At 40.8% G+C, this 17,270-nt stretch overlaps 1 protein-coding gene across 1 annotated transcript in view; it reads right to left on the bottom strand.

The window, feature by feature from the left end:
* LOC136562549 (connector enhancer of kinase suppressor of ras 2-like) overlaps positions 1-17,270 on the bottom strand; it is a 166,546-nt gene that overhangs the window by 17,876 nt on the left and 131,400 nt on the right. The window contains exons 15-19 of the mRNA XM_066559447.1: positions 12,740-12,774; positions 7,845-7,893; positions 4,713-4,761; positions 3,437-3,612; positions 1,957-2,030 (exon numbers count right to left, since the gene is read on the bottom strand). Of these exons, the coding sequence (XP_066415544.1) occupies positions 1,957-2,030; positions 3,437-3,612; positions 4,713-4,761; positions 7,845-7,893; positions 12,740-12,774 (383 nt within the window). The remainder of the gene's footprint in view (positions 1-1,956; positions 2,031-3,436; positions 3,613-4,712; positions 4,762-7,844; positions 7,894-12,739; positions 12,775-17,270) is intronic.

Raw genomic sequence — 17,270 nt, 5'->3', positions numbered from 1 at the left:
ATTAAATGCATTACTGAGGCAAATCATCAAACCATACCAAATAATGCATTCAATTATCTGTATTCTTGTGAAAGCTTTCTTGAGGCTATTCCATCACTGTGGGCATGGACATCAGGAGCAGCCAGGCTGGGGAGCAGAGCTCCCCCTCCAACAGAACAGTGGGAAAGAGAAATCCATTCATTATCCCAGTAAGTCTTCAAATCCTTTGGTTTCAAAAGGGTTTGAACATTTCACATCAATAGCTCTGAAAATAGCAGAGATCTGAAGGGAAATCCAAACTGAGGTCCAAAATGTTCTTAGTTCCGCACTGGGGAGAGCGGAAGGAAAACTGACATTGTGGTTTTGGCTTTGCAGTGGAATCAGGCAATGGAATGATGCTCACTCCTGGCCTTGCAGGACAACAGAAGAGGACAGGAAGTGTTTACCAGGTGTGCTCACAGGGGCTGTGGGCTGGCCTCCACTCCCACATGCTGAATATTCTGAATTTCACTGCACTCACTTCCAGGTAAAACAGTTCTTGTGATGGGGGAAATATATAAATGGTAGTCCATGAAGGAAGAAATCAAACTGAAATTAAGCTCAGGAAAAAAGGGAATATACAATGAACATCTTCATTATACTTTTACCCCTGGACCTGCCTCTTTTTGAAAGGATTCAAAGCCTGGAGGTTCTCAGCTTTCAGTCGTGTGCAAAGTTTCAGTTAATCGGACTTTTCCCTGTGCATACACCCTACAGAAATCCTTCCCTAAGCTGAGTTCTGAGGGATTGTGTTCTCATGCTTTGAGGAAAGCTCTGGAAGCTATTTCTAGCTGTGCACAATGACCTTCTGTTTGATCTTGGTTAATTCACTGAAATCTGTTAAGTGCTTTATATTCTAACAAAAGGGTATTATTTTTCCTGTATTTTTGTTCAATATCACTATTAATATCTACTCACGGCTCTGAGGTATTTTATAGTGCTCAGCTCATGTTTAATTTCTACAGAGATACCCTCAGCTGAAAGGAGAAATAGAAGTGTAAATTGCACTGTCTTGTACTTCTCTGACACAGTAATAATATCCCCAGACAAGAACAGGCAACTGAAGAGGTTTGATTTTCTGATGAGCAGCCTCTATTGTAATTCATACCTTCAATATTTCTATTGTACTGTGCTCATACTTGTAGGACTTGTTTCCTCAGACCAAAACTGCATTCAATCATTGGGAAAGCAGAGGAAAAACCCAGGATGCTTAGTTAAAAGCAGGAAAGCACACAGAAGACAAATGCAAATAATTCAGGAGATACCAGCAAAGTGCTACTCTCAAAGCATTGGAATTGTTCTGTTAAACCTGTTGATTGCAATCCCAACGCTATTTGGAGCAGTTTCCAATGAGTGTCTGTTATTAAATATTCCTTAATTGTGCAAAGCTTATAATATGCTTTTTAGTGGAGTGGAATGTAGCAGTAGCAATATGCACATAAGCAATAATGCAGAGTTCATTTTGCATATGGAACCTAAATATTTTAGCAGCTGAGAGCAACACAATATTTGGTATGAAAATCTTCCCCCATAAAAGAGAAAATTAAGATTATATTCACCATTCCCTGCTATGATATTTTTTATGCTATTTCCTATGGGAAAATACTGCTTTACTGAACCTGAGAAAGTTTTATCTCTTTACTAGAGTATTCATTGCTTTTTGATTTACTTATTTAGCTGAAGCTGTAACTGGACTATCTGGCAAGCCAGCTAAAGAATTATTCAATTCATTTTAATCCAGTAAATGGAATTTACATTACATTGCATCTTTTATAATAAAGAGAAATACTAAAGCTTAAGTGGATCTATGATGTTTTATTTCCAGTTTCAAGGTTTTTTCTCTGTAACTTCCTTCTCTGGACTTTGCAAGTGCTCAGTACTCTGTATAGCAAACTTCCAAGAGCAATCCTTTGTGAAGATAATTGACACATTACTTACTGTTTTCGTCTGCATTCAATTGCTCTGTCTATCCTGAATTCAGGTAAACTAATGAATCCTTCTGCTTTTTCATCCTATTGAACGAGGAAAAAACCAAAGTTGTTGAAAATGAATATAGAATTAAAGAAAAGAGAAATGAGCAGCAGCCGTTTGGGGTTTATGCAAAGAACTACCCAGTCAAAGAAGTACTGAATGTATTTTGCACAAACTGCTTTTCCTATGGAATGGATTCAATCCATCACACAATGTGAATTACCTCTGTGAGGTAACTGAACTGGTCATTTCTCAGAGGAGGCACAGCCATCCCAAACCCCCTTTTGCTGAAGATCACAGAAAACCTTTCAGCCCCAAACACAGTCCCTAAACAGAGGAGAGCTCTGATTCTTCACCATAAATCAGCATTTTACAGCTCTTTGGTGGCTGTCTCTCTTGGAAGTCACAGTTGTCACACCACAGGCCCTGAGGAGCTTCCTTGGTGAGGTCACCTCTGATTAAATGGGGAGGAAATAACCAGGAAATGCATCCTGTCACTTTTTGCTTCTTTTGAAGCAATTCAGGAGGAGAAGCAGAGAGACATTAAATTAACACCAGGCAGGTTTTGAAAGGTGTTAGCAAGGGCACAGTGAGTTATGGTTTGGTTTGAGGCACAGCCTGAGAGCCAGGGGGACACAGCCAGAGCCAACCCCCCCTGGCATGGGAAATGTCAAACCCCACAAAACCCCTTCATCACCCACAGCCTGAACCCCTCTTGGGCTACAAAATCCACAAAAACTGAGGGCAGTTATGCTGCTGAACACCTCCTCTGGAAGGGAATGGGAGAGGAGGAGTAAAAGCTCAGTAACCAAAGCAGGCTGCAGAGTTCAGCTCAAGCACTGGGGCTGCTGCACACGAAGGGAAGAGCATCACTGAACCATTTTGGGTTTCTCCCCTCTGTTATTTCCCTACATTTATGCAGATTGCACCAGCATAGGCCCATTGGTTTTCAGGATAATTTCACCAAGAACAGCATTTTGCACATGAGAAACTGCAAACTCCAGACTAATTCAGCAAAAAGCAAGAGGAACATCGATATAAAAATAACTTCTAGATAAAGAGATTCACAAATTCAGATTTTCACATCTGCTTCACAGAATGCTTAATTAACACAAATGGTTGCACTTTATACATCCCCCCTCACAAGTGAAGCTGGGGAGAGCTGAGTGTGAGCATTGTGTTAGTCCAAATAAACCTGTGGAAAAGGATTAACTACAGACACACTCATTTCTTAAAGACTGCCATGAACATCTGCTATTTTATTAACCTTGAACATGGACTTGGAGATTTTAAAAAAGAATTTCAGTTGAAATATTTCCAGCCAGAGTGTCCCAGACCTGGCAGTTAAAGCGGCAGCTCATCCGAGCACGCAGTAAAAATAGACTTAAAAAGAATTATAAAACTTAAGGTTTCATTTTGACTTTTTCCAACCACGGCCTGTACTTACATTCTGGTTTGTGTACCAGTACAAGGAGGAATCCTTCAGGATGAACCAGTACTTTTTCCATTTCTGGGTGAAATACCCTTTGGCATCCTTTTTCTTCCAGAGCCAGCCCTCGCAGTCGCCGTGGCCCAGGTCCTTGCAGGAGATTCGCCTCCTGCTCACGCTGGACAGGGAACTCCCTGGGACAGAACACCACAGGGGCAGGGGAAATGTTCCACTTTCCAATGGAATGAAAAGTGCTCATTTTTCAATGAACATTTCACCTTCAAACAATTCCCTCCCAGCCAAACCCTCTCCAGACTCAGAATAAACAATTTCCAAATTCATCGGTGCCCTGTTGAATTGCCCTGATTTTGATTTCCCCATGACCACAATGAAAACTGCCTGGTTTATGCAATTCTTTATTTAATCTCTAGAGAGTTTGTTCCTCTAAGGGCTGCATTTTTTTTTTCTGATTAAGATGGACAGCACCATTCCAAAATAAAATGAATTTATTTAGCCTCAGTCAGGAACTCAGAGTGTGACACAATCTGTACACAGATGCAAACACTACTTTTTGCCATGTATCTTCCCTTTAGCTGCAGAAGCTTTGTCAAATTATGGGAAATTTTAAACCCAGTTTTTATAAACAAGAAAAAAGAAAGATTGTTCACTTCCATAACAGTGCACATGCTTACATGATTTTTATCCTGAGGTGAACAACAATATTTTAACTTTACAGCATCCTGTTAAAGGCACAGCACCAGGATTAGGCTTGTTTTTATTTTCTTGGTGTTATTTCAATGAATCCTAATTGAAAGGCTTAGATTGCCTTGTAAATATTAATAAAGCCAGGTTTTAAATAAATATGGTATAATTTATTTTCCTGAAAAAAACTCTGTGGGAAATTTCTTTAATATATCAGACTTTTTTTCCTGTGAAAAATCAAGTTTATGATGCTACAAGAATTACATTTGTCCTACAGCTGTGAAACAGGGAAGAAATTTAGAGAATATAAAACACCATCCTTTGTCCTGCAGTGTTCCACAGGCAAATTTTTATCAATTTGCTCACAGATGCTCCTTGCCTTCTTCCTAAGGAAGAGGAGATTTTTCCACCCACCCAAGCAACATTATATCGATAAACCATTTCTTTTGGTATTTTAATTTAGTATTTTCCTTTATTGCTTACAATAAAATTTAGAAATATTTGAATCGAGTTGAACTTTTGCTGCAGATCACTTATTCTCAGAGAAGGAGCCTCATTTTCTGTTTTCAGAATGTTAACTGAAAGAAGTTACCTTTTGACCATTTTCTGCTTTTTACCCTGAGGGAAGCGTAATGGAATGACTGTAAGGAAAAAAAAAATAAATAAATTATGAAACACCAGTGCAAGTAACAGCAGTAACATGTAAGAGCTTTCCTTCATTCCCCTCTCCAGGGTTATCACAGCATCACTGATCACAGGATCTCCCTCCTGTCATCTTTCTCTTACTACTTTCCTCAACATCATGAAGAAAACAACACTCTGCTAAATCTGCAAATTAAAATAGCTTTAGGAAATATTAATTACAATTGCAATGAAAGCATGAGTAGCTGTGCAGTGGTTTGAAAACTAAAGATATAAACTCCCACGAAGGAGCTGATAAACTGACTGGTATTTGAAGTTTGTTGCATCAAGGAAATAATTACATAAATATGCATTCAAAAAGAAATATCCACCACAAACATTAGATACAAAATCCTGTGCTTAATGACGTGTCTAAGTCACACATCCCACCACAGAAACAAGTTTTTTTGTTGTTGGTGGTTGACAGAATAAGTTGGTGGTTGGTGGGTTAACAGAATAAGTCCCAGGAGAAAAAAAAAAAGAATATTTCTTTCATTTTGTGGCAGCATTAGAAAATTGCTACAGATTCTGGGGGAAAAAAACCCTAAAATCAGGTCTTTATTTAAACCTAAAACCAGGGATGGTACTCAAAAACTTGTAAGGATTTGCCTCCAATGAACAAATACTTAAAAACCCTAGAAAATAATCAGGTGAAAACAAGACTCCAGCTCCAGAGAGACAAAGGTTGATTTTAAATGAAAGCAGCAGAGGGAGGAGTGGGTTTGGACATGCACAGCCCTGTCTGGAACCTGATTTAGCACTTCACAAGGGGAAGGCTTTGTGGGGAATGCAGGGATCAGCAGCTCTCTGTGCTCTCCTGACCTCAGCCTGCTCTCCCAGCCAGCCCCAGGACAGGAATGTCCCACAAAATGTGACAGTGCTGCCAGGGATGCTCAGCGAGGGAGGGGGCAGCAGCCACTGGCTCAGCACATCCCCCTTGTTTCACTGCATCTCTGCAAATGTGGCTCTTGGCTCAGGAGGAGACAAAGATGGATGCTCTGTGCTGGAGGAAATGTGGCAAAACTCAGAAATGAAACCAAAAACCTCTGAGAGAGGGTATGAAATGTGCACAGCAGCTCTGGGGGGTTTGTGGATGTGCTGCAAATGCCAGCAGCAATGTTGATCTGCCCTGGTGGGTCAGCTGGAGCTCTGTGGTGGCTGGGGCAACCTGCTCAATGCTCCTCTGTCCAGAGAAATGCATCAGGGCAAAGCAGGTGAGTTCCTGAAAAAGACATCACCAATTTCCCCCCAGTTTAGGCTAGAGAAATGTAGGGATGGAATAAAACCCTCTAATGAAATGTGGGCAAATTTAAAGAACTGTAAGACAAATGAAATGTCTGGAGGAGATACTCACCAGAAACTGGTATGCATCATTTGATATGAAAGTTTTAAAAATAATGAAAGAAACAGCACAACAAATCAAGGGAGAGCTGAAAATATCTTTCTGAAATAAAAAATATCTTTCTTCTAAAACACTTGGCTAATTCTTCTTCCTGGATGGACAGCACCATTCCAAAGTAAAAATGAATTTATTTAACCTCAGATGGGTACTCAGAGTGTGACACAATCTGTACACAGATGCAAACACTATTTTTTTCCATGTATCTTCCCTTTAGCTGCAGAAGCTTTGTCAAATTATGGGAAATTTTAAACCCAGTTTTTATAAACAAGAAAAAAGAAAGATTGCTCACTTCCATAACAGTGCACATGCTTACGTGATGAAATGAAGGAAACAGCACAACAAATCAAGGGAGAGCTGAAAATATCTTTCTGAAATAAAAAATATCTTTTTTCTACAACTCTTAGCTAATTATTCTTCCTGTTTTGTTTATGCACACACAGAATGCATTCAAACCAAGGAAACTAGAGAAAGTGAGAGGTTTGCAATACCTTGGGAATCAGTTGTTAATTAGCACTGCTAAGGTAAAAATTCAACCTCCACACTCTGAGAGATAAAAGAACCACTGTAATATAATTAACTTGGTGGCAAACACTGTAAGGAAACAGAACTCACAACTGCAAGTGACTCAGAGTTGCTATGGGAGACAGACAGATGATGGAGAACTCACTGGAGCTGTCAGCGTTTCAATTCTTATCTCAAAACCACACCACGAGGCCACAGCCAGGGAGTGCCCACCCTGCCACCCCCACCCAAAGCCAGCACAGGGAAAAATGAAATTTAAAAAGTGCTAGAATTGAATGGATGCTCCTGAAGGCAAATTTAGGAGTTCTCAGTGTAATCAGGGGATAGGAGAAGTGCTGGCACAGAAACACTCAATGAAAAGCAAAACTGGTTACTTGTAGCTCCACTGGCTTTAAGCTCAGGAGTTTTAGGGGAAACTGTTTAGAACTGAGTCATCACAGCCACAGAAAGGTTTGAGAGGGACCTTAAAGCTCATCCCATCCCCTCTGCCATGGCAGGGACACCTTCCACTATCCCAGGGTGGTTCAAGCCCTGTCCAAACCAATCAGTGTAAAAAGTGCCAAGTCAGAATGAAGAACTGACATTCTTCAAATGAAGGTTCTGTTGCTTGTCCTTTGTATGAAACAATAATAAAACAATTGCTTATAGCTATATTCCATTGCAAATGGAGCACTCAAAGTTGGTAGAATAAAAAATATTTGAAAATCTTAATCCTCCATATCTCCCTATCATAGTATTGGTACTATTTAAATATTCTAAGAGTTTTAAAACTTTTCTTTACCTTCCCTCCAGAGATGCCTTTCAGCCCAATGTGGTGTGTGATTCTCCTCCCCAAACCATCACATAGGTCAGAACACACACCAAGGTTCCTAAACTTGTCTGAATTCCTAAATTCTAACCATAACTAAAAGCATTGCAGGCACAGCACACTGACCTGCTGTGGTTGCAGCAGCCAGTTTCCTCAACATGGAAATTATTGCTAGAGTTTTGTTTTCAGCTCTTTCATTACATAGGCAAATGTCAAGGTTTGGGATATCTAAGGTATCTTTTAAAATAGGGCAAGGAATTGAACAGTTGGGGAGTTTTTTAGTTATTTAAAGCACGTTTATAAATCATTACCTTCCTCATGGATGTGTTTCCTGGATGGTCAATGGCAGAACTTGCATATCTAGGACAAACAGAAGAAAGATGTCAAATAACCACAGGAAAAAAAACCAACAAACTGATTACATAGGGATTACAGACACTGTGAATTTCTAAATATAACCATAGCATCCTGCAGCACAAATTTCTGTAAGACTTTGCTACAGGATGCCACAGATACCAAGAATTGACACCTTAAAATGCAATAATACCATCTCTGATATATGTGAGCTCTGTAAAGATTGGAGAACAAAGGAGGGCAGCAGCACCAGAGGCCTTTCCTTGTCCAGTGCAGACAGAATTGGCCATGATGGAAATAGGACACTGAATCAGGGTCAGATTTGTCCTTTTTATCCATTTTCAGAACTTGGACTAATATACATGTAGCATTTTGGATTTCTCTACCTGGTCACAGGAATGCATTTTTAATCACCTCATCTGGATCCATGATTTACATTTAGGTTACTAGAACTCTTATCCATCTCTTATATAATATATTCCTGTTACAACAAGGAAATTCTCACTGCAGATTAATTATTGAGTATTTTGTAGTGAGGTTTGAAATCCCTGGCTCAGGTCTCTGCTCTGGGCTGTTGATGCTTCGAGCAACTCAGGTGCACCTGTAAATCTCTGCAGTACAGGTGCATCTGAACATGCAATACTGACAGCAAAATGTCAAGACTGAAAGTCATTTTTAAAATGTTTATCTCTTCTTATCTCTCCAGCATTAACCACAACTAAAAAAAAAGTAATGTCCAAAGCACACTGCCATGACCGTGATGAAAATAATCTTTAAGCATTCTTTACAAAGACAAAATGTGTTATGAGAAAGAACTTGAGCAGTGTTTTCTCACAAAAAAGAAGCAAAAAATTCAGCAAAATGTTCATCCAAGCTGTGCCCTGTGTGAGTGATGCAGTTTTTCTGCCTCTCTCCCCTTGTGTGGTGTGTTCACAGGGGTCCCAGGACAAGGGAAGGGATGAGAATCTTGACTCCATGTTTCAGAAGGCTGATTTATTATTTTATTATATATATATATATATTATATTAAAACTATACTAAAAGAAGAGAAGAAAGGGTTTCATCAGAAGGCTTGAAAGGAAAGGAATGATAATAAAATCTTGTGACTGACCAGAGAGTCTGAGCCAGCTGACTGTGATTGGCCATTAATTAAAAACAACCACATGAGACCAATCCCAGATGCACCTGTTGCATTCCACAGCAGCAGAAAATAATTGTTTACATTTCATTTCTGAGGCCCCTCAGCTTCTCAGGAGAAAAGATCCTAAGGAAAGGATTTTTCATAAGATGTGTCTGTGACACCCCTTGCAGGCTGAGGGAAGCAGAGCTCTGCACCCAGGTCCCCACAGGGATGTCACAGCTACAGGACACACCCTGGCCAGAACCCACAGGGCTCAGGGTTCCTATTGCTGGGAAAAATTCTCCTGAAGTGAAGATCAAAGACCAGGGGAGCCCTGCTAAGCCTGGTCAGGTGTTTGCAGGAACAGCTCAGCAGTGATTCCTCCCTGGCGCTGGTTCCTCCTCCTGCTCTGTGAAACGAGCCCAGCAGGGCAAAGCTCCTGGCAAACAGGGGCACAAAGCAGCTCAGGGACAGGCAGCTCAGCCTGGCTCCCCAAAACCTCAATGCACACACACATCCAGGGGCTCCAGCTGCAGGTGCCACTGCCTAAATCGGTGCCTTCAGTTTGAGCTTTCGTATTTTCCAGATTCTGGACCACGTCAGTACATAACTCTGAACTTCATACACACTGTCAGCAGTTCTCCTCACAGCTCAGTCATAGAAAACAATCTTTTCCAGCCCCAGAACCAAGGACACCACTGCAGCTTCAGGCCCAAAAAGTGCAAACAACAGACAACTGAGGAGAGCAAACCGGGAGGGTGGGACTGCACAACCTGGAGCTGGACTTGGACAATGAACCCCAGTATCAAAATGGACCAAAACTCATAAAAGTGTGAAACCTCCTGACCCAGGGTGCAGCCCTGCACTGCCTAAGGTGGATCCTGTGAACTCCTTTTAATAAATTCCTACTTTGTTCCTTTAACTGGGCCCAGCCTCTGCTCCAGGCAGCCTCTCCAAGCATCAAAATCAGAGCTCCTGCTCAGGGGTGAGCGCACAGCTTCCAGCACAGGAGCTGCCAGGGGAGCTCGGGTTTCCCTGGCAGGCAGGGCAGGTCTGTGTGTGAGGACAGTGTCCTGCACCAAGGGACACAGCTGGAACTCCTGCCCTGGCACAGAGCTGGGCCAGCTCTGGGGTGTTTGGGTGCCCAGACTTTGGGGGAACCCAGAGCTGGAAGGCAGAGATCCCTCATTTCTGCTCTGCCCCAGGCTGGGACAGAGCTGCCAGCCTTGCTCTGTGTTCTCCTCATCAAATGAGTGAAAAGCTCCTCCCAAATGAGTGAAAAGTGTTCCCAGGGACACCCTGCAGCCTCATGGCTCTCACAAAGCAGCCTGGGGGAGCTTCTACCCCATGCCAGGAACATCTTCCTTCCCCTTGGCTTTTCTAAAGCAGAGGATGCAATCCTAAATATCCCAGAAGCTCTACGGGTCCCTGTATGTTGAAATCACAGAATCCCAGGATGGTTTGGGGTGGAAGGGACTTTAAACCCCATCCCACTCCACACCCTGCCATGGGCAGGGACACATTCCACTGTCCCAGGATGCTCCAAGCCCCATCTAACCTGGTGTCTAAGTGTCTAACCTGGCCTTGGACATTTCCAGGGATCCAGGGGCAGCCACAGCTTCTCTGGGCACCTGTGCCAGGGCCTCCCCTCCCTCAGAGGGAAGAATTTCTGTATATCCAACCTAAATTCCCTCTCTTTCAGTTATTGAAGCTAATGGCATTTCACCCAAATATGTCAATCTATCCACACAGTTTGTCTCCTGGTCCCCAAAGCCTAAATCTAGGGGCTAAATATCTGAAAATTGGTTTTTATTTTGGTTTAAGCTATTTAAATCACTTTAAATAAGGTTATTAGGAAGGTGATATAATTCTGCCTCTTGAAATATTTTTCAACAGATTGAAAAGACATAACATGGTCATGTTTTGGGCCTAAAATGTGTGGGAGAAGGATTCTCCTATAAAAGAATAGAAAAGCATAGCCTTTTTCTATGAAAGTTTGCCAAAATTTCATCAAGTCATATGTCCCTGGAAAGTATCAGTTGGCAGATGCCCTGTCCTGTCCACCAGGGATGTTCCATCTGGATTGCAATGTCCCTGCCAAAGTGGGCCTGTGCAACCTGCTGGGAAAAACCAGGAGCCCTTTGCTCTGGGAAGAACAAAATTGCTCAGAAGAAAAACAAAATCTTCTGCAGCTCTTCCTTGTGGCTGCAGCAAAATGGGGTGTGGAGGAGGAAATGCAATGGTGAGACTCATGGCTGCTTGGGGAGGGTGTGGGGCTCCTTCTGATGCACAAAGTCAGGCAGGAAGGAGCCCAGGGAGGGCACAGCCAGGCTGAAAACGAGAGAAACAGGTGGGAGAGCAGAACAGGACAGGAGAACCTTTAAAGGGGGTGGGAGGCTAAATGAAAACAGTCAGATTTACAGAAAACAGCAGGCTTTGAGCACTCAGGTGTAAGAGGTGAAGGCAAAATGTGACATGAAGTTTTAATTCAAAAGAGAGCAAGAATAACTCACTCTCCCCCCAGGTAAGCCTGCACAGGAGGGAGGCTGTGAAGTGGAACAAAATATTAATATTAAAATATTAATATGTTTAACCTCCTGTAAAAGCAAACCCCCACACTCAGCTGAGGTGATGAACTGCTGGCACTGGAGAGGCAGGACTGGCTGCTGTCAGATGAGGTGGAATTTCATCTGTGCCTCACATTAATCTCTGTTAACACTGCTGCTCCATGGGGTCAATAATGCCATTTTAGCCATGCACAGCACACCAGGGAAACAGCAGCAAATGGTCACCACTGCAGCTGCCTTCCAACTGCACTGGGATGTTTAAAACACACATAAAGAGGTAAAAATGCTGTCTGCCCTGAAAAATCAAGTGTGAGGTGGTCAGAAGCTGATAATGTTGCACCTCAGGTTTTTAGCTGAATTCAGGGATGTTTATAGCACTAAAGGGAATCATCACAGCTGTAAATCCTTTAGACTGGTCAAAGCACTCTAAATCTAATCAATTATTCTGCTTCTTAAATGGGTTTAGGCCATACACAGGATGAAAACCATAAAAAGAATAATTATCATAGATTACAAGGAAACTGAATTAGAATATATGATGATACAAAGTAGCTGTTGCTTCAAAGATTCCTTTAACTGTGACTTTTGGATGCAACATGAAGATACTTCATCAGATAAACAGCAAAGAAATGAAAGACAAAATCAAATAAAAGACAAAATGTTTTCTTCATTAGAATAAATGGATTCAATTCAGACCTAAAGGCCAAATTGAAGAACCCATTTTTAATATCTGTGTACTCCAAACCACAAATACAAGCAGTAATTTTGGACAGACTGAATTAGAGGTATATGTTCATTGAAACATTCTGCCTGTTGGTTAAGAAAATTGTGTTAGATATACATTATGTTTTTCATCCTCAGAGTGATTCTGAAATACTGAATTTCAAAAATAAATTTGAAATTATTTGGAAACATAGCAGTAGATTTTTCCCCTCTACAAATATTTTTTAAACTTTTTTTTTCTGAAGAATTTTTTAAACCTTGTTATTTTTTAATTACATTTGACGTTGGCAAATGTTCATTTGCCAACATGACATCAGCACTGATATCTCTAAACCCTGAAAAGCTCAAATACTGCAACGGAATTTCTAAAAGCAAAGAAAGGAGTTTAATTCACAAATATAACCGTGTATATATTTAAATGTATAATAACAGAAGTAATTACCTTTCAGTATCTCCACTGACTGTATCCCCTGCTCTCTGTAGAAGAAAAATAAAGAGCATTAAGCACAAAGACCAGACTTCCCTGGTGCTCTGAGCGCAGTGAAAAAATGACAGAGGTAAACCACAGTCATTCTGCAACTCTAAAGCAAAGGAAATGGAACATTTATTTCAATTTCCAGCTCAGAGTTATTTTAAAATGAAGATCATGCTTAAAACAACTTGCATTTGCACTTACAAACTAACTTCAGATGCTCTCTAAGGGTGATCAAAGCTCTTTAAAATAGGGGAGCTAAAATTTGTTTGAATGCTTGCAAATTTGTTAATATTTGAAGGGGAGTTTAAATGCAAAGAACAAATATTGCAATGTAAAATAAAGAACTTCAGAAGGACAAACTTTCTTTGCCATCACTCTTACACAGCTTTAAATAACTTGATTTACCACACTGGTTATTTATTCCTCTGAGGTTTGGAAATGAACCTGTCTTTGTGGAGTAAGCAGCAGCTGATTTGGGGTTAAAAATAAAAAAAATGAAACTCACAAAAACCAACTCCCCAAAACGGGTTGTAAAATTCACATGTATTTGTTTACAAATGCAGAAATCCACAAAATCTTTGACTTTCTGGATAAGCAAATAGGAAGCTGATCATTTTAGTGAAAGCAGTGTTTGTGGTTTGATGCCACTGCGGGATGCCTGCAGCAGATGTTCGCTCACAGATAATACTGAGCTGCAGAGGAGCTCAGAGCACAGGAAGTTTGCTGGGTGCATTTTTGCAGCAGAGTTTCTAAGGCAGCTTCAGAACCTGCAGGGGACAAACTCATTCTGCCACCTCCTCCTCCTCCAAGGAGCCCCCTTGCCCCTGGGAGCCCAGCACAGAAGCAGTTATCAGCTTTTAGAGTGCTCCAGCTGAAACACTCCAGCAAATGTGAGCTGCAAAGATGATCCCACTCAAATAAGGGGCCTTTTCTGATGAAAAATAATGAAAATTGCCCTTGCACTAAAAGCAGGAGTTCTCTGACATTCCTTGTGGAAACCAGGCAAAGGCAGGAGCTCCCCACTGAGTGACTGAGTACAAAAACCCCAACAGCCTTTCCTGAGAGCCATAAATGCCTCAATTCTCCTCTGAGTACGCTGAAATGTAGCCTGGAGAACTTAAAAATATTGAAAATACCCTGTAGAAATACTCACATTTTCTCAAAGCAGACTGGAAGGGTTAACAGCACACAGCTAAAGCAAAATAGCTCTTTGAGAGATGTTGTTTTGGTGCTGAAAATGCTCTGCTAAACACAAATGAACCAGTCTGAGCATCCCTGGAAATACTGAGGACAGCCCAGGAAAATATTGTGTGGCCAAGCAAGCAGAAGAACTTTGACAGCAGCACTACCCGTGCTGCTGTTATAAAAATAGAATTCATTCCTACCAGAAGGCTCAAAGCTTTCCTTCTCATCCCTCTGACTTCCAAGGTTTCTAATTTTAGCAACTAAAAGTGGGACTAGTAATTCAGTCAGTGCTTCCCATTCTATTCCTTAATTTCCTTTTCCAAAAATGCTCCCAAAGTAAAAGCAAAGGGTTTCCAAACCAGGGTTTGTTCCTTCTCCCCAAATGGGTCCCATCCCACGCTCCCTTCCCTGGCACAGCTGAAATAAACCTCCCGCACCCTGCTCTGGCCAGCACCTGAATTATAAATTTTCACTGCTATAAGAACTCAGTTTTTTATTTCCTTCCAAGAAAATGCACAAAACCCATTTCTCTCCCACGTGATCACCTTGGATTGTGGCTTCCAGATTCCTTTTGATCAGATGGATTTCATAAGTGTGATGTGAACTTGCACATATTAGGCTGAAAAAAGACTTACTAGAGAGAAATTTGCTTCTGATAATAAAACACATTTTTCTAGAGGTCAGTCTTTCAACACCACAAATTTTTCTGCATTACCAAGCATTAATTTCCAAAGATATTGAATAATGTAATCTCATTAACTGAAGCATAGTCTGTAGCAGGGAAATTTAAAAAGACTCTATAACAGTGTGAAAAAGAAAAATATGATTTTACCATTGAACAACTCATAGATTATTGTAACTGATTATTAGTTGCTGCAATTTAGAAAAGAGCAAAGAAGAATATCTATATAAATTCAGAGGGAGAGAAAACTGTTGATATTAGTACTTGAAACATAAAAAACATAATTACACCTTTTAAAGTCTATCAATAATTAATTTATTAGAAGAAAAATCTCAGCTCCTGACCAACTCATCGCTAACACAGAGATTATTACCAGTAATTAAATGTGGACACTTGGGATTACTGCAGACCTTTGTCATATATTTATCATCTTTTATTTGATTGATTTTCTGCCCAAAGAAGCTCTCCTGGGAGAAAAATCTTGTTGCCAGTTTGAAATGCCAACCTTTATAAAGGATTTCTGGTACTACACATGGAAACACCCACGCTCTGGCATTTCTATAAATGTCTACCTATAGCTAAAATTAATTTCCTTGTGTAATTGTAATTACATGCAGATTCAATGCTGACAATGGCAACGTGGAAGGCTCCTACCTGCATTTTCAGCAACCTTATATATAAATTTTTTTTGAGCAGTTACTTCTTACCACTTTGTGACATTTGAAATAAAAAAAAAAAATTGCTTTTCCTAGTTCCCAAAGTAAAACTTTACTTCATCTTACTACAAGGCCACTTTCATGAGTAGCAGACATGTGGGAGGCTCAGGAGACACCAGTCTTGTCATGCTGTCAGAGACTATAAAGCACAAATTCTGTGAAATTCAGGTCACTGGCACCTATTTGCCTTCTTTAGTCAGCTCCACGTTCCTGGAGCTCCAGGGATCCCCAGGATCTGCTGCTGCTGCACCAGTGCAGATGAAAGGACACCAAAGCCTCAGATCTGAGGCTCCTCTCCCAGAGGAAATCCTGTAGAAAGTCCCAGTTACCTGAAACTTCTATAAATAACTTATAACAAAAAAAAAAAAGTTCATTTGAATCAGAATTTCTTCTTCTAAGTAAAGAAATCAGATAAATCACTGAGAACAGAAGAACCCTGAGCTGCAGAGATGGTGTGAGAATATTCAACACCCATTATTTACTTGTTTCCTAAACAAGAGACAGGAATAGTTGGTAATGAGATTAGAATAGTTTCATAATGGGTGTTACTAATCTCAGTGGTCAAATTCAAGATATTTATTCCATCAACATATATAATTTATTCAGATGCAAAGATTCCAAATCTTTATCGTTCTGTTCTTCAACTCCTCTATACTCAGATACTGAATTATTATTAATACAAGTTAAAAAATAAAAAATTATTTGTTCTTCTGCTTCTTTAACTCATATATTTATTATCCTGAAGACTTCTCTACATCAAATTTGTTCAAAAACAATCAAACATGGCCTTGTTACAAGGGGCTTTACTGATCTCTCTACCTCAGAGAGCTGATGCTTTCACCCACTGAATCTGCTTTCAGAATTGTCATGCTGAGCTAAAAATAAAAACGGCATTTGAGGTTTTCATTCTGCTCCCCTTGTTGAGGGGAGAGATAACAGAGACAGGAAATCAACCAGTGTAATCTGCATTCATCAACAGTTGGTGGTACTCCAATTTGTGCTGGGGAAAAACAAGAGGGCAGGTGAGAAAAGGAGCTGGGGGCAAAGGGAAGGGATCCACTGGAGTTTGCAGTGATGGGAGATGATCACACTGGGGAGCAGGGCAGCTCAGGGAAAACAGGCCATTCCTCCTCCTTCCTCTTCCTCACCTTCCCCATTCCCATGGGAACAGGTGGCCCTGCCCTGCCCAGGGCTGACCTTGGTGCCATGAAATATTCCTGTCCTCCAAACCCAAAATCCTGTGTTTCTGCCATGAAATATTCCTGTCCTCCAAACCCAAAATCCTGTGTTTCTGCCATGAAATATTCCTGTCCTCCAAACCCAAAATCCTGCCTTTCTGCCATGAAATATTCCTGTTCTCCAAACCCAAAATCCTGTGTTTCTGCCATGAAATATTCCTGTCCTCCAAACCCAGAATCCTGCGTTTCTGCCATGAAATATTCCTGTTCTCCAAACCCAAAATCCCGCCTTGGTGCCATGAAATGTTCCTGTCCTCCAAACCCAGAATCCTGTGTTTCTGCCATGAAATATTCCTAGCCTCCAAAACAAAAATCCTGCCTTTGTGCCATGAAATGTTCCTGTTCTCCAAAACCAAATCCTGCCTTTCTGCTCCTGTCCTCCAAAACTCCCTTCTTATCTTCCTGTTGGGGAAGGAAGGGGGAAAGGACAGGGAGCAAGGCTGAGCCACTAGGTAGAGAGAAAATTCAGAGGAGACCCCAAAAGGTTTCAACTGGATTCCTGCACATTGATCCTTTCAGCAGCAGGAGATGATATTTGTGTGATAAGGGAGAAATTTCTATTTGGTGCATCTTCTGGAGGATAAATATTGCAATTATCATAGCAATAATACCAGTTGTAGCTAATACTTACTGTTAAATTTGGCTTTAGGCTATATATATATATATATATATAGTTA

The sequence above is a fragment of the Molothrus aeneus genome, chromosome 14 (assembly GCF_037042795.1).
Source record: "Molothrus aeneus isolate 106 chromosome 14, BPBGC_Maene_1.0, whole genome shotgun sequence".
Lineage (NCBI taxonomy): Eukaryota > Metazoa > Chordata > Aves > Passeriformes > Icteridae > Molothrus > Molothrus aeneus.
The sequence above is the reverse complement of the archived record's forward strand: the minus strand, read 5'-3'. Positions and strand labels throughout refer to the sequence as shown.